At 39.5% G+C, this 26189-nt stretch overlaps 1 protein-coding gene across 30 annotated transcripts in view; it reads left to right on the plus strand.

The window, feature by feature from the left end:
* SPATS2L (spermatogenesis associated serine rich 2 like) overlaps positions 1–26189 on the plus strand; it is a 171167-nt gene that overhangs the window by 123647 nt on the left and 21331 nt on the right. For 19 of the 30 annotated variants that reach the window (XM_065525850.2, XM_005573861.5, XM_074009649.1 and 16 more), the window contains 2 exons: positions 8252–8458; positions 9781–9916. In XM_065525850.2, the coding sequence (XP_065381922.1) occupies positions 8252–8458; positions 9781–9916 (343 nt within the window). The remainder of the gene's footprint in view (positions 1–8251; positions 8459–9780; positions 9917–26189) is intronic. The other 11 variants (XM_074009657.1, XM_074009655.1, XM_074009656.1 and 8 more) reach the window with 1 other exon arrangement.

Consider the following 26189-nt stretch of genomic DNA (forward strand, 5'->3'; position numbering starts at 1 on the left):
TGAAGACTCCGCCTCAAAAAAAAAAAAAAAAAAAAAAAGAAGTTTATTTTCCATTTATATTTCTTCTTTTGTAAATATTTAAGAACACAAAGATCAATTACCAAAGAACTACCAATTGTATTATCAGGTATCAAGTATCATAAAACACCATCACATTCACATAAGTACTTTTTCAAGAATGGTAGCATGCTTGAAGTAACATAGACATTAGCAATTTTAGACATAATTTTACAACAACAAAGTTATGCTTGGTCTTTATCAATTTTTTCCAAATAGAACTACTTTACAATACTTACTCAAGATCAGATGATGTGCTTTTTTGCAATTACCTGTGTATAGGAGACAATGAAACCATCTTAACTCAAAGGGTTAAAATAATTATTTTAGAACTATTCTATGTTTAATACATTCCTTTCAGTTAGGTTTGAATTCTTTTTTTGAGACGGAGTCTCATTCTGTTGCCCAAGCTGGAGTGCAGTGGCGCGATCTCAGCTCACTGCAAGCTCCGCCTCCCAGGTTCACGCCATTCTCTTGCCTGAGCCTCCTGAGTAGCTGGGACTATAGGCGCCCACCACCACGCCCGGCTAGTTTTTTGTATTTTTAGTAGAGACGGGGTTTCACTGTGTTAGCCAGGATGGTCTCGATCTCCTGACCTCGTGATCCGCCCACCTCAGCCTCCCAAAGTTCTGGGATTACAGGCGTGAGCCACCGCGCCCTTCCAGGTTTGAATTCTTAAAGTTAGATTTGATTTCTTTCTTCAGTCTACTTATAAGTACATCAAGCTTTCACTAAAAAGTAAAAACTAAAGAGAAAAAAATATATATTTTCAGAAACTTTCAAATTTGAATATATACATGGCTGTACATACATAATGAAAACTTTTGAATCCAAGTTTATATATTTCCCCCAAGAGGAGGGTTTGTTTTCTTTGGCACTGCTAACAAAAACAACCAGCACAGTTCATTTATTGTATGAAATAAATCAAATTAAGGACAAGTAAAGTATATAAGTTGATACTAAGATTTAGTAACCAGTAAGTTGATAGTTTTCACTGCTGGCAAGAGTTAAATGTGAGAACAATTGCAGGCACTGCAGCTGAGAGTAAATGGTACAACTTGACTGAAAAATAATTTGATAAAGCATATCAAGAACAAGAGAAAGAAAGGTATGAATTTGTGTTGTCTTCGTAACAAATTCCCTTAAATTGTAGTAAATAAATTTTTAAATGTAGAAATCCACATTACTGAAGAAAATGAAAAAAGGGTATCCGTTTCTACAAGAAGGGAAGTAGATGGAAGGGGCTTTATTGATGAATCAGATGCTGCAGCATAGAATACACAGGGAGGAGCTTTGGTGGGGAGGAAGATGATTGCCCTGCAGAAACTGGGGGAGCCCTGGGTTCAGAGTCAGCACATGGGATGGAAGGCACACTCAAGAAGAGGAGTATAAAGCAGAGGAATTAAATGAAAGTATTTTAAGGAACAGCCCACTATCCCCTTACCATCTGTTCCATCCCCCAACTTGTTCTTTTAGCTGCATAACATTTATCCTCAAGGCAAAAAGGGAGGAAGAGAGTGGACAGTGATCTGCAAGTATATTAATCACCTGTTAAAACAAAAGTCGAAACCCTTTAAAGGAAAAGAAGAAGATCTAGAGTTTCTCAGTGTGTCATCCAAAATGGTCAGTGTCCAATTTTAAAAATTACTAGACATGGGAAGGAGCAGGAAAATGTGACCTATAATGAAGAGAAAGGTTAGTTATTAGAAACAGACACATTGACAACACAGAAGTTGGAATTAGCAGACAAGGATTGCTAATTAAAAATATGTTGAGAATTTTACAGAAATAAACGATGGATATGATGGATGAAGAGAAAGAAGATTTAAGTCATCAGATGTGCTTAGCAACAGTTAGACAATGAAGAAGAAAGGATGAGTGAACTTAAAGACAAGTCAAAAGAAACTATGCAAACTGAAGAACAGAGAGAAAAAAAAGTAAAAGAATAAAACAAACAAAGCCAGAGCCTCAGTGACTTAAGGCACAGTATCAGGCAGTCTCACGAAGGTGTAATTGGAGTTTCAGAAGAAGAGCAAAGAGGAAATTTGGCAGGGAGAAAAGGAGGAAGCCATGAAGAAATGATGGACACAGTTTATCCAAATTTGATGAAAAACAACAAGCCTCATATCCAAGGTTCATTTCATAGTAATATGTTGTTTGATTGATCAAAAAGACATAACACCTCTAAATATATGTGCATCTAATGATTCCAGATCCATGAAGCAGCAATATATAGAACTAAAGAAAGTGACAAATCCAAATCCACAGCAATTGTAGATCTTAACATCATATTATTAATACCTGATAGAACATATAGATTAAAAATTAGTAAGAACATAGACGATTTGAACAATACTATCAAACAACTTGAACCAATTGATATCTATAGGACAACACACCCAACAATTTCAAGAGAATATGGCATTTACTTTTAAAAAGGCCAGTTGCTGGACCATAAAATAAGTTTCAAATTTTAAAGTACCATCTTAAGAGTGTGGTGTCTGAACACATAATTGAATTAACAATAGCAATAAGATAACTAGAAAATCTCTGAACGTTTAAAAATTAATCTTCTAAACCATTAGTCAAAAAGAAAATTTCACAAGAGATGTGAGAAAAATTTTGAACTGAATCATAATGAAAATATAATAAACCAATTTCCAATATCAGGAATAAAATTAAATTCATTCCTTTAAAAGCTGACAACAGGATATTATTAACAACTTTATGCCAATCCAACAACTTAAATGAAATGGACAAATTCTTAAAAAACACACCCTACCAAAACACACAAGAAGAAATAGAAAATCTGAATAACACTATACTTATTAAGGAAATTCATAATTAAAATTGTCAGGCCCAGATGACTTCATTAGTGAATTTCCATGAGTATTTGAGGAATAAATATGACTGCAGTCTTAAACAGTTTCAGAAAATAGAAAGAAAGAATACTTCCCAACTCATTTTATGAGGCCAGCATAACTCATACCAAAACCTGACAAAGTCATTACAAGAAAAGAAAATCACAGAATATTGTTAATGAATAAAGAAGCAAAAATCCTCAACAAAATATTAACAAGTGAAGTAAACAATATATAAAAGGATAATACACCATGACCAAGTGGGCGTGGTTAATGTCAGGAACTCAACATTGATTTAACATTAAAAAACAATCAACATAATATTATTAATAAAAGAGAACAATAATATGATCATCTCAGTGTATAAAATAAATTCACTTGACAAAATAAAAACTTTCAGCAAAGAAGGAATACAAGAGAACTTATAAAGTCTAATAAATATATGGAAACTCTACAGCTGTGTGATACCTGACAAAATACTGAATGCAGTTTCCCTGAGATCCAGAATAATGCAGGGATGCTCATTCTGCTTTGTAGTTAGGATTAATAAGACAAGGAAATAAGGTAAGGAATGATTGGAAAAGAAGAAGTTAGACTTCATCACCACTGTCATCATTGTGTTTGTAAAAAGAAAATCTTAAGAAACCTATCAAAAAATAAATAAATAAAGCTGCCAGAACTAATAAGGAAATTAGCCAGGTTGCTAGATACAAGTTCAATATATTTAAGAAGCATTTGTATTCCTGAACTCTAGCAACCAACATTTTGGAATTGAAGTTTTTAAAAATACTATAAACAATAACATAAAAAGTCTAAAATACCTAGGAATAAATTTGACTGTAGATGCACAAGACTCTAAGAACTATAAAATTATGCTGAAGCAAACTTAGAATCTAAATAAATGGCATAGTATGTCATGTTGCGGGTCAAAAGACAGTATTGTTAAGATACCACTTACCCCCAAATTGCTTTATAGATTCAACACAAGACCAATGAAAATCTCATCATATTTTTTGTTGAAATAGGCAAATTGATTCTTAAATGTATATTAAAATGCGAAGGACCTAAGATAGTCAAAACAGTCTTGAAAAAGAAGAGCAAAGCTGGACATATATTACCTGATATTAAGACTCATTGTGTATTAATAGTTATAGTAACCAGGACAGTGTGATGGTGGTGTGAGAACTGGCAGCTAGGTCTGTGGAATGGAATACAGTCCAGAAATAGTCACACATATAGTCAATTTTTAACAAAGGTACCAAGACAATTCAATGGGAAAGGTCAATTAAGATTTACTCTGCTATCCTATTACATTATTTTTTCACATTTTACATACTAGTTATTAAGGTCAGTCTGTTTCTCATTTATTGCCTATAAATAAACCAGAGGTGATACATTGTGTGCTCTCCATATGTGTCTGTTGAATCCTTGAATCAGAAACCAATGTGATACTCAGGACATTATATACCATTTGTGTATATATACAAAATTGGGATTTGGTAAGTGTTTTTAATAAAAGGAAGGCTCAAGTAATCATTAAATTCAAAGACACAAACTTCTAGGAGCCATTTCTAGATACATGGACAAGGATTAAATTAAAATGTATACAATTTGTATTGAAATCTAGGCAGATGGGATGTTTCCAGAGATAACTTTTCTTTCCATGATACAGCTACTGTGCTTCAAGTATTTGATGAATATTAGATAAAGACACAGCCAGAGACTCATCAGACTAGGCTCCCTACAACTGGAAGGGCCGTAGGCATGCATAGCACTAAAGTAACACTGATTCATTCATTCAGTATTTATTATGAGATACCAAGCACATACAGTAATGATGAACAAGACATACATCACCCTGTCACCACTTTTCTCATATATAAATTGCAGAGGATATTTTAAGTCTTCGTTAAAACAAATATCCTTTTCTAAAATATAAATTAGTAGTGATTACACACTGAAGAGCAACACTCACACTCCTTGTGTGTCCTATTAGTGTTATCCAATAGAAATTTAACACATACTATGTATATAATTTCATATTTTCTGGTAGCCACATTTAAAAAGTGTAAACAGGTGAATTAAATTGGGTAATATATTTTATTTAACTTAATGTATCAAAAATATCATTTCTACATGTCAATATTTTTTAAATTATTAAAGAAATATTTTAAATTTTTTATTTTGTACTAAATCTTCAAATTTCAGCATATATGTTACACTTACAACACATCTCAATTTGGACAAGCCACATTTCCAGTGTTCAATAGCCACATGTGCCAGTAGCTACCTTACTGGACACTGAGGCTTATGTGTGAATCAGCCTCCATTGAGCTATAACCTGTTGGAGTTTACAAGTGGACTCCAGATAGATGGAGAGCTGATGGTATTTCTCACTATAATGTTAGAGGAAAGTCACTAGATACAGTGACTTTCTGTTAAAGCTCTATAACCCTCCACCAGTTTTCATCTGCAAGAGTCCCAGAGTTTTACTATATTTGAAGACAAGTCGGTACTGAAGTAATGCTGATTCATTCATTCAGTATTTATTATGTATCTACAAGATATCAAACACATACAGTAATGATGAACAAGACATACATGCATGTCATACATATATGCAAATATGTACAAGTGGTCTTGAAGATTTTAATGTTCAATGATTCCACTAGCAATGAGACAGCTTTTCAGGACCTAAAAAAATATCTCTACTAACATTTCTCAATTGATATTTGTTTGGGGAATGTTGAAACGAACCAGTAGACCACATATCAGTTCTCTGATACACAAACAAAATGTTTTCAGCTCTAGGTTAATGAGCCCATGCTCATTTGCATGCTTGGCTTCCATTTAAAATTCTTTTGCATTTCATTACAATAATTTTTTCCCTCTGCTCTAGGGTCATTGTTTCCATTAAGTTAGAGTATAAATCCACTTATTTTCAGGAATATTATCTCTTTACGACACTATACACAAAGATCTGTGTTTTAAATTTGATATGGTTTGAATGTTTGTCCCCTCCAGATCTCATGTTGAAATGCGATTCCCAGTGTCAGAGGTAAGGCCCAGTGGGAGATGATTGGATCATGGGGGCAGATGCCTCATGAATGGTTTAACAGCATCCCCTTGGTGATAAGCGAGTTCTTGCTCAGTTACTTCATGTGAGATCTGGTTGTTTAAAAGTATGTAGCACCTCTCCCCTCACTCTTTTGCTCCCATTCTCACCATGTGATATGCTGCCTCCCAGTCATCTTCTACCATGATTGTGAGCTTCCTTAGGCCCTCACCAGAAGCTGAGCAGATGTTGGCATCATGCTTCTTGTACAGTGTACAGAATCATGAACCAAATAAACCTCTTTTTCTTTAAAAATTACCCAGGCTCAAGTATTCCCTTACAGCAGTGCAAAAACAGCCTATCCCAGAATTCTCAATTTATAGTATCTCATCAAGACTGCCTCTCAACTGGGATTTAGAGAGGTAGTGACTTGGAACCAGTTTGGACATATCATTGTTTTAACACAAATGTTTATAGACTCAACATAAAATTAGTCTTTTATCTTTTACAGTAGGGTTTCTCAGGGTGGCTGGTACCACCCATCTCCACTCCAACAGAATCACCTGGGGAGGAGAAGCCTGGGCCCACGACTGAACTGGAATCTCTAGAAATGGTGTTTAGGAACTTGCGTGTGTAATATGTACCAAAGGAAACTCATTTCACACTGAAGTTTGACAGCCAGTGCCTTATAGTGAAGTTCTACTTTAATATAACTAAGGATAAAATTGCATACTACCATTTGAATCTGTTTTATTACTGGAGGAAATGCTGTTTTCAGTACTTATATACTTTGTTTACTACCTTTGCTGAACACTTTGTGTACTGTGAGTAAACTTTTAAGGGCATTCATTCAGCTCATAAAAAGTATGTTGTGCTTTCTTGATACATAAGTTATGAATGATGGATTCAACTGAAGTCTAATTATATTGATCATGAATGGACTAACGTCTAAAATCAAATTGACTAGGACCTAGATCATATTCCTTTGTATTTTTTCAAGTGTAGTCTCTGTGACTGTGTCAGGTAAGATTTTCATTGTATTTTACTTTTTTCTATGAAATTGTTTCGAATGTACTTTAATTCAATCATAATTCTACAGAAAGCCATTGAGCCAGACACAAGTACCAGGGCTTCAAAAGAGAACTGGACTCAGTGTTGGCCCTTGGAAAGGTTGCAGCCCCTGCAAGGCAGGGGTGAGGGGCAGATAACGGAAGCCTTGTGTTAAAACATAAAACCATGGTACCATGGTTTTAAGTAAAGCAAAGCACCATGAGAGTAGAGAGTAGCAGCGTAAGGGTGACTATCTGAAAAGGCTGGGCATTACAAAGATGACTGTGTTCTGTTTGAGTGCAAGCCAGTCAGCCAGACAAGTGAAGACATTCCCACAAGGTCATCCAGGACATAAGGAATACCAGAACTTGGTTTTCCTAGATCCAAACTGCACTCATCAAGCTTTCTACAAGAACCTGGCCTTCAAAAGCACACTGGCTTCCCTTTTCTCATGCCCAAAACTTTCTCTGGTAGTAAGCAAGATGTTAAGGGTGATACATTTCCTTTTCAGGCCACTAACGTGCCATTTAATTCACTCCAGCAATAACTAAATAGGAGCCTACCTTTAAAAGATGCCGAAAGCAACATCCTGCTAATTTATTGCCACATCTATTACATCTCCCGAGAGAATCTGACTCCCTAGATTTTAAATATAGTTGAGATATTATGATGACGTTTTCTGATTTAAGCCCTCCATAAATTAGATGCAATGATTATAGTATCTGTTGTCACATCATTTTTGCTCTATCTCCAATCACTCTTCTGCCTTCATTAATTCTGAATAAAATATCACAAGACATTAATGTAGCACTTGGAGATAGGAGGGCTACATTTTTATAGCCTCAATATGAAATTGTACTTAAAGACTCATAAGCCTTTACTGGAATAGCAGGGGGGAAGAGGTACTGCTCATCTTCTACAGCCCTCTTAGTAACCTTCCTGGATGGTTATGGATGAGGAAACTAGGGCTCAGAGATGCCCAGGGTCACTCTACAAGTAATTACCAGAGCCAAAACATGCCCAAGTCTTCCTACTCAAAATACAAGGCTCTTCTAGTACACCCTCTAATCTTCTGGGGATTATTTTAAAACAGTTTCTTGACTGTTTGCAATGAAAGGCATTATTGCCAACTTGTAAACAAAAACAAAAATCTTGGCATCCTCCGTCACTTTATCATCAGTGTTTTTAGTTTATCACTTCACAGTCATTATTTGGTGTTTTCTTACAGAAGGCAACAGACTACTGCAACAGAAACTATCCTTAGATGGGAACCCCAAACCTATACATGGAACAACAGAGAGGTCAGATGGCCTACAGTGGTCAGCTGAGCAGCCTTGTAACCCAAGCAAGCCTAAGGCAAAAACATCTCCTGTTAAGTCCAATACCCCTGCAGCTCATCTTGAAATAAAGCCAGATGAGTTGGCAAAGAAAAGAGGTAAAGTGATTTCTTTTGCACAAATGATTCAACATATTTTGCACATACAGAAAAGTGCCAGAGTGACAGAACTTTCCAAAAGATGCTGCTTAGTGAAGACAGATGCACATGAAATTGCATTTTTTTTTCCTGTGGCCCACATAGATGGAAAGGCAGATGTGATTCCTCCCATGTAATCAAAGGTCTTGAATATTTAAATGGAATTACATCTCCTTTCTCTGCCCCTCTGAGACCATCCTTCTTGTAGGCATGGATAAACTTGCACCACAAATACCTTCCATCCTAATATCTTATAAAGCAAGTGCTCATGCAGGAGCTCTTTTAAAAATGTAACTGCTGAAAGGGACTCATGTTTCCCTGATACGCAATTGCGTGACTTGCACTGAACAAAGATGAGTCTGGAGGCTGGTATATGTTCTTCAGATATGGTCTCCCCAATGTAAATTCAGTTCTGTGTTAGAAATTACACACAATGTAACATTGAAAGGGGGTTTTATATTTGACATGCTGGATTTTTATGATTTTTCTGAGCTTGGATATACTTGATACATGACTGGTATTAAAAATGAAAATCACTTCCTTTCTGATTCCCAGAAGATTAAATACTATTCTTTTCATTCAGCCTCAGTTGTATCTGATTTCCTTGGCTTTAGTTTGATCTGCTTTCTCACTTTTCTTGAGGGGGATTTCTTTCTTCTACGAAACATGGCCTGATTGTGATAAGTACAATCTGCCTGTTTGTGATACGCTATCTGTAGACCCTGGTGACAGTTTCAGGAAATCAGGCGAGATGGGCACCCATAGAGCTATTTTCAGTGCTGCTGCTCTAATTACAGACCTGGCTTCAGATGATGGCGCCAGTGCCAGTGTACCTGGCACTGATGCCCCATCCTCTCTCTAGCTCATTTGTACCTCTCCCAGTCTCTGTGTCAATTTCCTCTTCCAAAAGCCCTGCTGGCTTTTAACCATGCAAAGTGGTGTTTATAGAGAGAGCCAGCAGCACAAATGGTCTTTAGACATATCAGATTCTAAGGCGCTGCAATTTGTGATAGAACATAATGATCACAGCCTCCTTCCAAAGAGTGCAGGAGACAAGCGTACCCCAGGTGGCCCAGCCAGAGACCCCACTGGTGAAACCATAACAGCCTCAGGTGCCATGCAAACCACCCACACTGGGTTACAAACATTCTCCTGATGGAACTTTTATTAGATGAAAGATGAGTCCATTTTTCTTGGTGGGCTAATTGCTTTGTTTTGTCATTTAGCTTACAAACAGAGGATAAAATGCTTAAGTTAATAATATTTTTTGACATCAATTTTAGGCCCAAATATTGAGAAATCAGTGAAGGATTTGCAACGCTGCACCGTTTCTCTAACTAGATATCGCGTCATGATCAAGGAAGAAGTGGATAGTTCTGTGAAGAAGATCAAAGCTGCCTTTGCTGAATTACACAACTGGTGAGTGATTCAACGTAGGAACTATAAATTTGTGATGCTTGAGCTGTTCCAACAAGTAAAAGTATCAGATGGAATACATTGTTTATTTAGTACATAAACATCACAGAATAACTCTCCAGCAGATTTTGTTAAGCCCTGCAGGCAGTAGCATGTATCTTGGGAATAAAAAAGAAGATAAAGTATTTGAATAAAAAGAAACCTGATAGACATAATTCACTGCAGTTTGAAGTTGGCCCAAAACTATATGAATGATGTAGAACAAAACCTCAACAAAGAATAAAACCTCAAAAAATAATATTTTTGACAAATCCCTGGAAGGCTAATATCATGAATACTACTAGGAAGACAAAATGTTTTCCAGCACTATAATTATAAAATAAGAATTCCCTTAATGAAATTCAGAAACATCTTATATAAGCTTAGCGACAGAATCCCATTCTTGGGTAACTTTAAGACTAGAATTTAAACATGGTACATCAATATGGTTTTGGTCCTGCCTTGCCCTTCCCTGCTACTGATTTTGATGGAAAATGTTTGAACCCTGTATATTTGCTCATGTCCACAATTGAAATGATACATCTGTTAATAAAGGTTTAGTTATTATCAGTAGAAAAATGTTCTCAGTGTATCAGTTAGGTCTCTTTCATTTTGGAGTGGCAGAAATCAAGTCACACTAGTTAAAGACAAAAGAGAATTTATTGGCTGATACACATGAAAATTTCAGAAGGTTCCTCCAGACAAATTTGGGTCTAACTCCTCATTATGTTATCAGGACTCAGTCTGTCTCACCCTCTTTCCTTCCTGTCTCTCCTGGTGCCTCCCAGAGTCTCCTAGCTCTCTCCATTCTTGGCTTTTTTCTTAGGCACCATCTCTCCTTGTGGCAGCAAAGAGGACCCCCTCACAGCTGCCAGATTACATAATCCTTAGCCCTTCTGATGATCTGAGAGACAGCTTGGTCTGAAATAGCAAAAGTCCAAGGGTTGGCACATATCCATCATGCCCAAGTTCATGTAACATATTCCCTATCTCTCATTGCCCTCCCGTGATTCTAGAATTTGATCACTACTTCTGCATGTTTTTCCTATTCCAAGTCCTTGCTTTGACATTGATGTGCTTTTTAGCAGAAACTATGGAGTTGTGTAAAACTAAGAATTAAGCTTAACACTAATCTAAAATGCATGAATTTTAAACCATCTGCTATGTATCATATAAGATCCTAAGGGTACAGAAGACACCAGGAACTTGAAAGAAAACTTTCTCCTTCAGTTATCATTCAGCCTCTCAGAGGCCCTCTGAGGGGAGGATTCATCTGCCTTCCCCCATCCCCAGTTGTGGCATCTGGATGTCACCGTAAGTCTTCTCTGTTTGATCATATTGTTCAAAGCAACTCCAAGAATATGTTTGAGTACTTAGAGAAATTAAAGATGCTATACAAATGAAAATTGTTATTACTATTATTTTATAGTTTTATAACTTTCCAATCTATCTTTAGGTAAGTTACCTTAACACTTAGAAGTACATCCAGCTTCCAGGGCTGTTCTCTAGAGCCAGGGTCTAGAGACATGGGGCCAACTAGTAACTATCCTAAGCATTATGGCCGTAAGGTGTCTGTGCGCTACCCAGCTCTGCTGTTGCTGCTCAATGGCAGCCCTAGATAATCAAAAAGGCTGTGGGCCAGATTTGGCTCATGGGGGTCATAGTTTGTCAACCGCTGTCTAGAGGCATTAGTTAGCTGTTCAGAGAAGACCACTCCATCTTACTCTTTAGTGTGGCCTTTTCGAATAAACTCTTCCTCTGAGCCCTCTGTGTGATACCTTCCATCTGAGTGACTCATACACTAATTGACAAAGTGTAACAATGCCCTCAAATTACTTCTCTCTTCTCCAGCTGCTCTGAGTACTTCTTATTTTATTTTATTTCTTAGTAAAATGAACATCACATGGGTCATGAGACATCTTGAGATTTATAACAGATTCTGTGAGAGTTTTACTCCTCAAGAGCTGAAAGCGTGGGGCCAGGAAAGTCAGCACCCGAGGAAATTGTATATTTTTTCTCTGCTTGTAATTCATGTTGTGTTTTAAACTGATGGAAAGAATCACTTCTGAATGAGTGCTGCCAAGTAGTACTGCTGTTTAAAAGCCACCTACTTAACAAAATGGCACTTTTTCTGCAAACCGAAGAAGACATTTAGATCAACCATTTTTGGTATGCCATTGCTATAAAATGAGTAAACACCAGCACTTATTTTCTGATCTAATCTTTAATAAAAATGATCCCACAATAATTGCATAAATGTTAACTTAAAAATAAAACCAAAGTGCTTTTTAAAATCAACTGTGCATGTCTGCCAAACAGAAAAAGCTTGCCTCTGTTCCAAATGAGCTTGCAGCCCAGCAAACATGGTGACGTACTTGAATAAAGCCTCCCTCTTGTTTTCTAAGGGGAAGAAAATGAATTTTAGGGTTTGTGGTGCTCTTGAAATATCAGGTCACAAAATTGAAGACAGCAGCTTAGAAATTTTTTTTTAATGAAATTTTCCTATTGATGGTGAAATCCTGCATTCTAAGCATTATAGAAAACTTTGAGTGAACTGTAGGTGTATTAGAATATACTCATTTTAATGCAGTTGTAGCCTCAGGATTACATCATGAGGCATATCTAGATTTGGAGGACATGGGGACAAGTCCTCTAGTGATTTCCAGAAAGAGTGCCAGTTCTGAGAGAGATGTCACTGCTTATGGTGCACAAGCGACATAGATGTTACCTTCCATTTCCAGTTCCTCTTCTACTCTGCTTGCTTTGGGCCACCCAGTTATCCTAACCACAACGTAGTTAATAAGCATGTCGTGTAGTTTAGAACCGGACACTCAGGTCAGAAATTCTAAATGTTCACTTTGCTACCAAAAAGTGCCAGCATAAGGACCTGAGTCCTGCTTGACTAAATTCCCTGAAAAGTACTGCTGGAATTCATGAGAATGATGATTTTGAGAGGCTGGGAGCAAGCTGTTGTTTGCACATCCTCAATACCAAGCAAGCACACATCAAGGTAAAATGAACGAAATGATCTGTCTTCCAACCGGGCTGTGAAGAATATTTTGTTCAGTACAGTTATTGAAGAAAACCACTAACTAGCTAAAATGTAAAATCAAGTTGTCATTTAAGCAGGATGCAGTTACGTAGGCTACATTACCGTAACAGAACATTCTCATTTTCCCAGGAAGAATTAGGGATTTGCGAGGGGAACAGAGATGACACAATGCCCTCACAATACATCTTAACAGAAAATAAATTTTGCGATATGAGCATCTGTGTGAAAAGTCACATCAGGAACTAACATGAAACAGCTGGTTTCTTTTCTATATGATTGGCCTCCTACCGCAACTGGAAAATATTCATCCTTTGGAATCATAGCTGCCAGATTTAATTGCTTTATATGCAAACTACTCTAGCTTCTCATCACAAATCTGTGTGTGTCCAAGTTGATTGTGAAGGCTTAAAATGAGCAATAAAACATTAAATTCAAAAAAAAAAAAAAAAACAACATTGAGGAAGGAGAATAATACTTGATAGTTCCACCATATGCTAGGGGAAAAAGTGTTCCAAAATAGAGCTGTAAAAATTCTGTTAGGTACTATTGTCAATTTAACATCTAATTAAAAGCACTCTAAGAAAATGGAAGACAGGAATGAGCCAATGGGGTAGTGTGTGTGCTAGGCGTGGGGAGGCGTAAAGAGGCTGCAGAGAATGGGGGCTGGAGGGAGCAGTCCTTTTAGCAGCTTTGTTTTCCAAGAGGAAAGGGAAATCTGTGAAAGCATGTGTTCTGTACCAATGGGCCAGAAATGTTCCTATGCTTTGTGTTTACTTTTCCCAAAGCAATGCCAGGTCTGGCCCAAGCAGAATTTCAAAGTAGGTCAGGAGTCTCAGCTGCCCGCACCCTGAGCCCTGGCCCACTTACCCTTCCTCTGCCAATTTTCCTGCATCTTAAAGTTTTCTCCTTCCCAACAGACAGGGTGAACCTCCTGCTGCCCCCTACAGGCCAGGGCTCCTCACCTCAATCAAGATAGGTGTTTAGAGTGGTGTCTCCATTTCCCTTTTCTCTTTTTTTAACTATGAAAACTCAGTTATCTTATGTAACTACTAAACTCATTCCTTTGATAATCATGTATCCTTCCTCTCAAAGTGATACATTTGCATGCTAACAAATGCTCTGTTGAGACTCTCTAACCCAGCCAAAAGAATAACTCTAAAAGTGAGAACGTGGCAGGGGAAGGTGGCACACACCTGTAATCCTAGCACTTTGGGAGGCTGAGGCAGGAGTTTGAGACCAATCTGGGCAACACAGGGAGACTCCGTCTCTACAGAAAGAAAAAAAAGTAGCTGGGTGTGGTGGTTTGTCTGTAGTCCCAGCTACTCGGGAGGCTGAGAGGTGGGAGGATCACTGGAGTCTAGGAAGTCGAGGCTGTAGTGAGCCGAGATCATGCCACTGCACTCCAGCTTGGGCAACAGAGTGAGACCCTGCCTCAAAAAGTAATAATAAAGTAAAAGTGGGACTTTTAGGCAGAAGAAAAAGCTATTTTGAAGTACGTTTATCTTTCTCATCCCTCAAATCCTTCTCATCTGCTACTGAAGCCCTGTTAATAGCCAAGCAAAATCACACACAGATTATCAATGTGGTCAACAGGTGGCCTCACATACAAACCAGATGTCACCATTGACACTTTAAATATTGCGCATATTTCCCAGGATGTGATCTTGAAGTCTCCCATATGGGAAATTGCCAGTGGCACTGTTGAGTATCAGAACCACCTATGTAACCATATGTCCCATATTCCCAGTTTGCTCTCCTCGGATATCCGGACAATTTTAAGTTGTTGAAACATATATCCTTGAAGCCCCTTTAGTTTGAGTCCAAGTAAGGCCATCACTTCTGCAGGTTTTTCACAGCTGATTCTTGCCATGTTGATTGGTTGTTTTTGTTTTTTTCCCCCTGCCCTTATTCTCCAAATTTTAGCTGCTTTCGTGTGACTCCTGGCTTTCCAAACAATGATAAACCCTGGCTTTTCTTTGGGTTTTTTATGTGTTCTCTTTGTGAACAACTTAACATTAAAAGATGATGTCTATATATTAGTATCTACTTCTTTGCATACCAAAGTATATGTGTGTACACTATAAATAAAAAGTCAGAGCTTTATAGTCCTCCCTTGCCTAAGTGCCACCCCCAGAGATACTGACGGTAGCAGGCTTTTAAAAACAACAGGCCGGGCACGGTGGCTCACGCCTGCAATCTCAGCACTTTGGGAGGCTGAGGCAGGTGGATCACCTGAGGTCAGGAGTTCAAGACTAGCCTGGCCAATGTGGTGAAACCCCGTGTCTACTAAAAATACAAAAAATTAGCCAGGCATGGTGGCATATACCTGTAATCCCAGCTACTCAGAAGGCTGAGGCAGGAAAATCACTTGAACCTGGGAGGTGGAGGTTGCAGTGAGCCAAGATCGCTCCACTGCACTCCAGCCTGGGCAACAGAGTGAGACTGCCTCAAAAACAACAACAACAACAAAAGGGCCAGGAACGGTGGCTCATGCCTGCAATCCCAACACCTTGGAAGGCCGAGGCAGGAGGATTGCTTGAGCCCAGGAGTTGGAGACCAGCCTAGACAACATGGAGAGACCTCATCTCTACAATTTTTTGATTAGCTGGGCGTAATGGTGTATGCCTGTGGTCCCAGCTATTCAGGAGGCTGAGGTGGGAGGATCACTTAAGCCCAGGAATTCAAGGCTGCTGTGAGCCATATTCATGCCACTGCACTCCAGCCTGGATGACAGAGTGAGACCCTGTCTCAATAAAAACCAAAAACAGATCATTCTCTTGACATCTGTGGTTGAAAATTGACATTTGCTGGTCGAGAGTCTTGCAAAGGGAGTGATATATCTAGGGCCACAGCAGTGGTTCTCAATAGGACGATTTTGCCCCCAGGAGACCGTTGATTTGGAAATATTTTTGGTTGTCACAGCCACAGGGAGAGAGTGCCGCTGGCATCTATTAGGTTGAGGCTAGGGATGCTGCTAGCCATCTCTCCCACCGCTCCCACAACAAAGAATTACCTGACCCAAAATGTCTGTAGTGCTGGGAAAGCCTGAGTGAGAGGAAAGTGAGAGGAAGAGTATCTCATTCGTCCTGCCATCTCGCTTCTGCTGGAGCTCCTTGAGGGAAGGATGGAGACTCTTCCTTCTGAAACATCCCTGAGCATCTGTCTGCCCCCAGCTGCCCTCCTAAGCCACCACTGGAGATATGAAAGAGGGACTTTCCAATCACTTACAAACCCAAAGAAACATACTATATTTGTCTTCTCATTTCATATCAGTGCAGCAGGAAATATTTTTTCCATAGTGCCTGAAATGTAAACCCTCTCACTACACATTTTAAAGGTCAAATTACATTTTTGTCTCCTTGAGATCAGAAAAACAATTATACTGAAGTGTAGAAAATTGAAGGCTTTGCTTTATCGTCTGTTTTTCATTATAGAATTCTACTCAGTCCTTAGAAGAAAATGGAAAAATTAAGAACCAAAGGTTGTAGCTAATGATAAGCAGTCACTTTCATTAGCCATTCTGTTTCTACCTGAGTCTTTTTCTCTTTTTGCAATAAAACCAAATATCGCAGTGGGGACCAGGATTAGGATGAAGATCTGAGACATGTAAAGATAAATACAGTAAGGAATTGTTCCATTAAATGTCTACTTGGGGGTTATTCTTCTTTGGCTTCAGCCAGGCAGCAATATTACTTGGTGTTTCTGGGCATACCTGGCATATATCCAACTACTCTAATACCGGTGACATACCCAGATGTGCCAGCCATTGTGCTCTTTAAGCCAAATGAAGCAGGTCTTTTACATATCTTACAGTGCCGTAGTGGTTGAACAAATACTTCTTGGCCATTTCATTACTCTTAATTAGGAGAATCACTGGAATTGTGGCACTATATATACTTTAACAGGTGGGCATAGGAAAAATATGTATTAGGCGAAACAGGTCCTAGAATCACATCTCTGCCACAGAATAGATGCTGTGGCAACAAGCAAATTTGGGTTTTGAGTTCAGTCACATGGAAGATGTTGACACAAGTATGAGGAATGAGTCAAGATTCCATTGTTAAACCAACGTGGCTGAAATATTGATAGTAAACACTCCTGGTGTACGCTGAGAGTATCTGCGGTAGGATAGTGTAGTTGTACGGTAATAAGATGACGCTTTTCTCTGTGCCGTTCAACACGGCATGTTTATAAAAGGATTACCAGTAGGAAAGCTGCCTTTAGGAGCCTTTTAGCCACTTAGCATTGTTACATAATAATTTTTAAAAGCTTTCAATTCCATTTTTAATCATCAGGAATGTGTTAAACATTTACTAAATTTTGCCAGTTCCTTAGATTAAACGATTAGTGAAGACAAAAATCAAGAGTTTGGCCAGCTAGAGCAACATCGGGAGACCTCATCTCTACAAAAAAATTTAAAATTAGCCAGATGTGGTGGTATGGTCCTGTAGTCCCAGCTACTCCGGAGGCTGAGGTGGGAGGATAATTTGAGGCCCCAGGTTGAGGCTGTGTAAGCCGTGATCATGCCATTACACTGCAGGCTGGGCGACAGAGAAAGACCCTGTCTCAAAAACAAACCAATGGGTGGGCACGGTGGCCCACACCTGTAATCCCAGCACTTTGGGAGGCTGAGGTGGGTAGATCACTTGAGGTCGGGAGTTCGAGACACAACATGGCTAAACCCTGTCTCTACTAAATATACAAAAATTAGCCGAATGTGGTGGCGCATGCCTGTAATCCCAGCTACTCAGGAATCTGAGGCAGGAGAATCACTTGAACCTGGGAGGCAGAGGTCGCAGTGAGCTGAGATCACACCACCGCACTCCAGCCTGGGTGACAGAACAAGACTGTTTAAACAACAAAAACAAAACAACAACAACAAAAAAAAAATCATAAGAGTTCAGTGTGTTTTGGTTTTGTTTTCTAATAAAATCAAGAGTTTCTATTGTGTTTTTTAATGTTTTGTTTTAAAAGACATGTAATAAAAGGGCTGTATCTCTTTCTGCTCTGGAAATGAATACAATCCTTTCATTGATCAAAATCTATATAAACCAGACTTTCTGACTAATCCCTTTCCTTCTCATCAAGTAGTTTTTCTAAGTGTTCACCTGCTTGTGACTTGCACAAAGCACCACAGAAAGAAAATTAAACAAACGTTTTTCTCCCCACACCCAATATTCAATATTATGCCAGAAGTTAAAGGAACAGAGAGTATGGGGGTGAACATTTACTTGCAAGGGACACCAAGAGACAATAATGGAAGAGGCTAATAAATATATTTATGCCTCAAGAGAGCCATGTGTATGGTTTCTGTTGCTGTCTAGCTGACAAATTGCCCAAAATGACTCCTTTTCCTCACTCTGCACCAGTCCAATAAACCGAAATAAGCTCCAGGATCTATTCTGAAATTGTGAAAAGGGCAAATACCCATATTACATGGAGAAACTCAAGGTTCCCATGACTTTGTGACTAAAGCAAGTCCCTGTGGTGCAGTATATTTCATATTTTGCCTCGTTTGTGAATATGTGTCTTTCTAAGTAGGTGTAGCTCACTCTTTGGAGGTGAACGCTTCTCTTTTCCTATTTTCTTTCCTCCCTGAGGTTTTTCTCTACAATAGATGTTTCCCCAGGGCCTTTGCAAGGACTGAATGAATCAGTTGACATGAAGGAAGAGCAGGTTGATAAAGACAAAAAGTACTGAACTGGCCTTTTCAGTTTAGGTACAGTCCCCAGGAAACCAGCATAAATAGCACCTTGTATTAATAGCCTTCCTGAGCTCCATGTGTGGATTACCTCCATACGTTATGTCAGCCACACACTTGGCACTGGCGGTCAGCTCTGCTGGCACTGCAGCCTTCTTTGCAGAATCAAGGCCCGCAATAAGAGCTGGAAGACAAGAAATTGATTCTAATTTCAGCCTGAAATCGGAGATTTCTGAATATTTTCAGCAGATGAAAGCTTACCAATCAACCAGCCCAGGAATGTACTTCTGAAAAGGAGTTGTTTGTTTTCATCATAAAATAGAAAAATAAAGAGGAAATAAGCAAATTGTTCTATCTACATATTCCCATAGGATACATAGGATTCTTTTTAAAAAAATATATGCCATATGGTCTATTTTCACTAGAAAAAAGATGAATTTGTTCTTATATATTAGTATAAATATAAAATACATTATAATACTGAAAAGTGAGTCCTAAATTACAATTTCAAACTGCTTCTTGGAGCTTATTTCTGTTTTTTTGGACTGGTACAGTGAGACTAAGGAGTTATTTTGGGCAGTTCGTCAGCTAAGTCAGCAACAAATCATATAGAAAGACTGTACATGAAGCCGATAAAACAGAATTCCTTATGTGTATACTACATGCTGCTTCTAGTGACTATAAACTCTTGATTCTTACCAGGCCATATTCTAACAAAAGACACATTTTCCAAGGTTTATTAGCCACTTAATTAGGAGGCATGGGATGTAGAGTTAGAATAAGATTTAAATCTCATCTCTACGTATTCTAGCTCTGAACCTGGTTGAATTTTTTTAACTCCTTCACAGCTATAAAACAGAAGTACTGTTACCACTTTCTAGGGGTTTTGTGAAAATTCATATACAAGTAATGCATTTATCACATCATTCTAGAACGTCACTAGCCTGGCCCATAAGAGATGTTCAGTTAAGGTTGATTCTCTTCCAGAGTAGTGTTTGGGAAATTTCCTTTCCTCTACACCAAGACACTGGCAATAAGCTATCCCTCCCAACTTTCTGTTTATTTAGCATGCAGTGGATTCCAGCTATGGGATAGGAATGGTTCATCACCACTTTTACTTTTTACTACTTGATGAAGAGAGAAGTAAGACAAAGGGACTCCCAGTTCTGAATGTCACATTTGCCACCAGAACAGCTCCCCTTCCCCTTTCTCGTCTTGCCACACCTTCTCTACCTCTCTCTTCCCCTTTCTTCATTTATCCACTTAATAGATGAATGTGTGTCAAGCCCCTACTTCTCAAACATTTGAGTGCACGAGGAGCATCAGGGCCCCATTCCCAGATATTCTGATTCTGTGGATGTTGGGTGGCACCCAAGAATCTTCCATTCAGTGAGTGCAGTGAGTACAAATGTAAGTGGCCTGCAGACCACACTTGAAGGAGCATGTCTAGAAAGACTGAGGGATAAAGACAAGTCTTTTTCCTAAAAAAGCTCATGCACTGGTGGCTGCAGATGTAAACAAGCTGAAATGGAGCTGGGGAAAGGGAAAATCAGCTCTGCCTGGCTCATTAGGATAGGTTCCATTGCAGAGGTGACCTTTGAGCAGGATCTTGAAGGAAGACTAGAAATTTGCCAGATGGAGAAGGAAGAAAGAAGATTCCATGCAGAAGAAGCAACACAAAGAACCAGAGGCACAAAAGAACGTAATGTGCTCAGGGAGAAGTACCCTCCTTCCATCAATAATGATGGTCTCAGCTGGGCACGGTGGCTCATACCTGTTATTCCAGCACTTTGGGAGGCTAAGGTGGGAGGATTGCTTGAGGCCAGGAGTTCAAGATCAACCTGGACAACATGGAAAAAACCTGTCTCTACCAAAAAAATACAAAAATTAGCTGGGTATGGTGGTGTAGATCTGTGGTCCCAGCTACTCAGGAGGCTTAGGTGGAAGGATCGCCTGAGCCCAGGAGGCAGAGATTGCAGTGAGCCAACATCACACCCACACCACTGCACTCCAACCTAGGCAACGGAGCCAGACCCTGTCTCAAAAAAAAAAATTAATAAAAATAATGATGGTGGTCTCACTCCATCAATAAATGAATTTTGAGCACATCCCTCTTGAATCAGAAAGTTCCTTTATAAATTATACATGTGTACTACTGTTAATCTGTATACTAAAGATTAGGAAAGCCTACTTAGAATAAAAAGTGAGTACATAAAAATTAATATTGTATTCGTGCTCCACTTTGGAAGCCTGGACTAGAGTAGGGCCTTACCATGGGCAGTAACAGCACTTGCGATTGTGGGGAAGAGCCTTCTAGGTCAAAAACAAGAAGAGCCCCTCCTCTCCCCTTTTCACATGAGAGCCTGCCTGGAGGCCAGGAGCAGAGGAAGCTAGGCCTGGCTGCCTTGGGTTGAATGTGGGCCAGCATTTCTGGCACTTCTTGTACCATATCAGTTTCTTCCAGTTTCTGTTCCTGTTATTTATGTTCAGCAACCATGATGACATCTACATAAATGCCCTTCCCCTTGCCCCCACTGTGTGTGTGTGGGTTTTTTTTTTTTTTTTTGGAAGGAAATACAACAGTGATCAGAGTGGTTGGCTCTATTTTGTGCTTGAGACAAAGGGGCATTTTGCTTTATTTTGTTTTGAAATTTGTTTCATTTTATCCTGTTTCTAATATTTTCCAGTTTTTTTAGTAGAGATGGGGTTTCATCATGTTGGCCAGGCTGATCTTGAACTCCTAACCTGAGGTGATCTGCCCGCCTCAGCCTCCCAAAGTGCTGGGATTATAGGCGTGAGCCACTGCGCCCAGCAGATGTAACTTTAAAAGGGGAAGCGGGGGAGTCAGCATTTTTATAGTCAAAGAAACTGAAATACAGTCAAGTTACTTTCCCTGAATAGGGATGTCCATGAAAAAAAAACTGAACTAATAAGTAATTAGCAAAGATAAAAATTTCTATTGTTCATCAAAGTCATATATAATTTCTAAACAGAGGAATATAGATTTTTAGTTGAACATTTGATGTTGTGGGATTTCCATACTATGGCATTATGCTATTCTGTCATTTTAAAAATTCCAATAAGAAAAAGAAATCCCTGTGTATTTTTTAAAATTAATTATGTCCTTTTTGAAGAACTCCAAAATATTATTAATGTTGAGAATTAGTCTTTATACTAAATCTGTGTGTCTCATTCCAGAAATGCACCTCAGACAGTACGATGAACAATTTATTAACCGTGATTTCAAATCATTGTATGATTCCAACATAAAATATGCAGACTAAGCAATATTAACACATTGTATTGCCTCTCATAAAAGAAGTAGAAATAAAATGTCAGCCTGATTGGCAATTGGGTGTAGTCATTGATGTTCATTGACAGTCAGATGGATTTTGACTTTGCTTTGTACGTTGAGTGTGGTTCATGCTTGAGGCACCCCCACTGTATTTCCTGGATGGGCATGATTAGTAGGCAGTCTTTCAAAGGGTTGTGTGCTAAACCCCAGTCCACATGCTGTGGACATGTATGTTGGGTTTTATATGTTTACCAAATAACACTGTTAAATCCTAGAAATCTTTAGAAGGACCAATCTGTCACCAGTGCTGCATTTAAGAAAAAAAATCTATTATTATTTTCCAGTTTTGAAAAGAATTCAGGTTGCTGTAAAACCTAAATGCAAATATATACAGAGTGGAAGGTGACAGACCCGGGAATTCCAGCAGTGTAACAATAAACAACAACAAATAGCCAAGGACTTGATAATGTGCTCAGGGTTAAATAAGAGTCAGTGGAAGTGGAGAGGTGCATGGGACAGACAGACATTTCTGGGGTAGACTTCAGAGGATGTAACCATGTGGGAAGTGAAGGAAGAGGAGCCATGGACACTGGGTGAGAGATGACACCAGTAACCAGCATAGAGGGTACAGGAGAGAGGACAGGATGGGGAGCAGAACAGCAAGGAAGAGCCGGTAATTGGCAGTGTGCAAGAGCGTGAGTGCCCTTTGCAGTTAGGGCTGCCAGGCCTCCTGACCCTGGGAATAAAGAACCATACAGTCTTGCTGCATTTGTGACTGTCAAGCCAGGGAAGCATCTTTGTTGACAGCTGCAACAGTTGAGAAATTGGTGAGCTGAAACCCCTGACTAGCTTTGCCCTGGGCCCAAGAATTGCTGGTAATACTTGGGGAGTTGGACTAGAAATGGTACTCATGGGAACAGTACATTATGCCTTAAATGTATAAAGGAAGTTTTCCTGTCTTGTAACTAGTGGGCAAGGGAAGGGGTACAGATGCTCATTTTTAGCTAGTATGGGGCAACTGTAGCTTCCCAGCTCAAGGCCCACGTGGTGGTCAGTGGGCACTACTAGGCTATCAGCCCAGCTGATGTCCCTCTCAGGGACTGTTAGAACTATTGGTCACAGTTCTTACTCCTTTGCATTAAGAAGGAACAGAGCCCATAGTGGAGAGAGATGATTTTATAGCACTCTTTTCTTTTTAGTGAAAGAAATGGAAATTCTTTACGTAGAGAAGCTTGGCTGTAGGGCTTATCAGTCTTTGGCATGCTTTATGTTATTTGGTAGAGGCCAGGAAGGCTGAAATATTCATTAGCATTCATTAGCATCCTTTCTCCCCAGCAGTTCCTGCCTTCTTTTTCTACAGCATGCCCCTCCTGTTGGGCCTGCCTCCCTCCTCATGCTCCCATCCTGCAATTGTCAGCTTGGCAGATGATGAGTTAAGGAAGCTCCAACTGAAGTACTTTCCCCACAAGAAGGTTCTGCAGCAAAAGTGTCTGGGATCAGATGGTCCCCAGCAATTCCTCTCACTCTAATCTCCCTGAGGCAAATGCATGGAAGATGGAATGTGGCCTGGTTTTAACTCTTTAACATCTAACTCTGGCTGTTGTTACAGATTGAGTTCTTCACCTCCCCTTTGAAATTCTGCTTTCATTCCTCAGTATCTACCAGCAGGTTCTGCTCTACAGTTTATCAACCACATTAATGGTCCTGTGGCTGCCTCTCTATGGTGGCATCTTTATTTTTGAAGAACATTGGGCCCGACATGACTCACCCAAGCTTCCAAATGAATCAGTTTTGTCACTCAATGCCTCCATCTCCAAATTTAAAGAGCCTTTCACAGGGCAGAAAATGATAAATCTATTACTACCAAAGAGGCTTTCTGATTCTTTTCATTATTGTTATCATCAGTCCTCTATAGAAAAGAATCAAGACAGTGGAAACATTTTTATAAAATGACACTTTATCTCTGTGATTAACTATATAATAAACTGTAAAGTCTTTTACCATGGTAATCTCCTCCTTACACCTTATTGCTTTGATAATAAAAGCTTTTTTATGGCAACAAAATAAAATTTTACTATCCAGGCAGTTTGGCTAAAATGAGAAGATGTGTTTTTAGAAGGAGAAAGGGCGTGTCTGAAACATGTGAGGTCCGCGTGGATTTTATGGGAGCTCTGTTTATGTAGAACACGTTCGATGTGCCTGGTGCCCTCCAGAGGGCTTTACCCAACCATTTAGAAAACTTTTAGTGGCCAGTGGAAAGCCAATTAAAGAGTTATGTATTTCTGTCAAGTACTCAGGATCACTGTTGAAAAGCAAAAACATTCAGAACTTAGCATTTCAGATGATCAGTGGTGGGAGAACAAATTTCAGTAATTAAACCATCACAGTTTGCAAACTGTCTGTTTTGACTCAGCCAAACTTTGTGTGTTTGGTAAGTATCATGACACCTTTACTCATAAGCTTATGTCTCAAATGATTAAATTCCTTCAGTGACCAAAATTATATAAAGTTTTGCATAAATGTGATGTATGTGCAGGCACCACAATGTACTAGTTAGTAAGTTTCATTATTGTTACGCCACAGAAAAATGAATATGTTGTCTTCCCTTATATTCATCACTATCAAGAAATTTTTGTTGAGCAACCCATAATAGTCTAAGATCATGAAATTGAACAGAAGTTTTTAAAAACTCAGTCAGAACTCTCTAAGGAAGTGACGATTAAGCAAAGACCTGAAGGAGGATCAGAGCTGATTAAATGAAGAGAAACAAGGTTAAGCAGAAGAGTTGTCTTCAAGGCAGGGAAGGGTTTGTTTCAAGCCCCTGTGGCAAGGAGAAAGCCAGGCTCACTCCTCCTGGGATGTCAGGAAGCTTAGATAAGATCATTCCAGGAAGGCACTGGCGCTCTACCTAATGTGCCTGGCCTACCATCTGCACTCAGAAAGTGTTCCTTGTGATCAGCTCACATTTTGAGGCAACTGAGTGCTGATATGTGTCTGCAGAGGTGTACCTCGAAAGCAAGTGTGTGACCTTGCAGCTTCCACAGTAGGAATGTGGTTCATGATACTGTCTGTGATTCTTCTGTGACTCATCAACTCCTTAATGTCATTGCTCTCCAAGGAACTCGCTCCTCCTTCTATAAATGGTAACTCCAAACCAGGGCTTTGCCAAGTGCCCTCTGTCCTTACCCAGCCTGCAGAGTTGTCAAGCCGCACTTGACTGTCCACACATGTCTATCTCTGTCCTGGTACCTCTAAGAAGATTCCACAGATCATGGAAATGGCACCGATGAAATTACTCCCAAAACTGGATGTGACATACCCAGACACCCCAGCTTTGTGGGCATTTAGAAGGATTTAGGCACGGTCTTTCCTCTTTGACCTTCTTTTAGTCTGGCACTCGCTTGATGTGAGGCTGGCTCCTCGCTGTCTGACAGCCTGCCAAAGGACAGGCTGGCTTTACTACTTCCTCCACATCCACTTCCCACCATTATTCTTCGCTTGACAAGCCTACTGCCTAGAAAGCAAAACCTAAGGAACCCTCAGGTCTACACATTGAGATTCTCAAGGGCAGGCTGGGTTTATCTGCCCTGGGCTGGCCCCTGATCTTGGTTTGCATCAGTTCATCAGCTCCAAGCTGGGTCCTGAGTCAGCAGAGATCACTGGCTTGCCTTTGTGCACATGAGTTTTGAAAGCAGCCACCCATAGATAGCAGAGCTTGAATTACTACGATGCTTGAGGACGATCTTCTATGGAAATACCCAGAGGAATGGAAGCCTGGTTTGATGCCAACTTCACAGGCTCTTTCACATCCTCAAGGGTGTGCATTAAGCAGATTAACAATTTATTGTGTAAACCCTCTTCCCTCCTGTTGCTAGCCCAGAAGGCCTGAACTAACCATTGTATATAAATGCCCAGCTTTGTTTAATATGTGTTAGACCTGGGGACATGTATTATACCCCAAATGTCCATCTTGTAAATTCTCTGGGCACAAAGTTATGTTAACAAATTTGATCAGCAAGAGTGGTACGATGGTCTTGTAGCTGATAAAGAAATTAGCAAAGGCCCTTGCCCACACCATTCCTCCAACCTCACACACAGGCGGGAGGATTCCCAAGCCTCCAGGGCCTCTGCTTTGCCTGCATTCTCCTCCTCTCCCCTCCACTGGGCATCTGAGGACATGCCAGTCTTG

Source organism: Macaca fascicularis, chromosome 12 (genome assembly GCF_037993035.2).
Source record: "Macaca fascicularis isolate 582-1 chromosome 12, T2T-MFA8v1.1".
Lineage (NCBI taxonomy): Eukaryota > Metazoa > Chordata > Mammalia > Primates > Cercopithecidae > Macaca > Macaca fascicularis.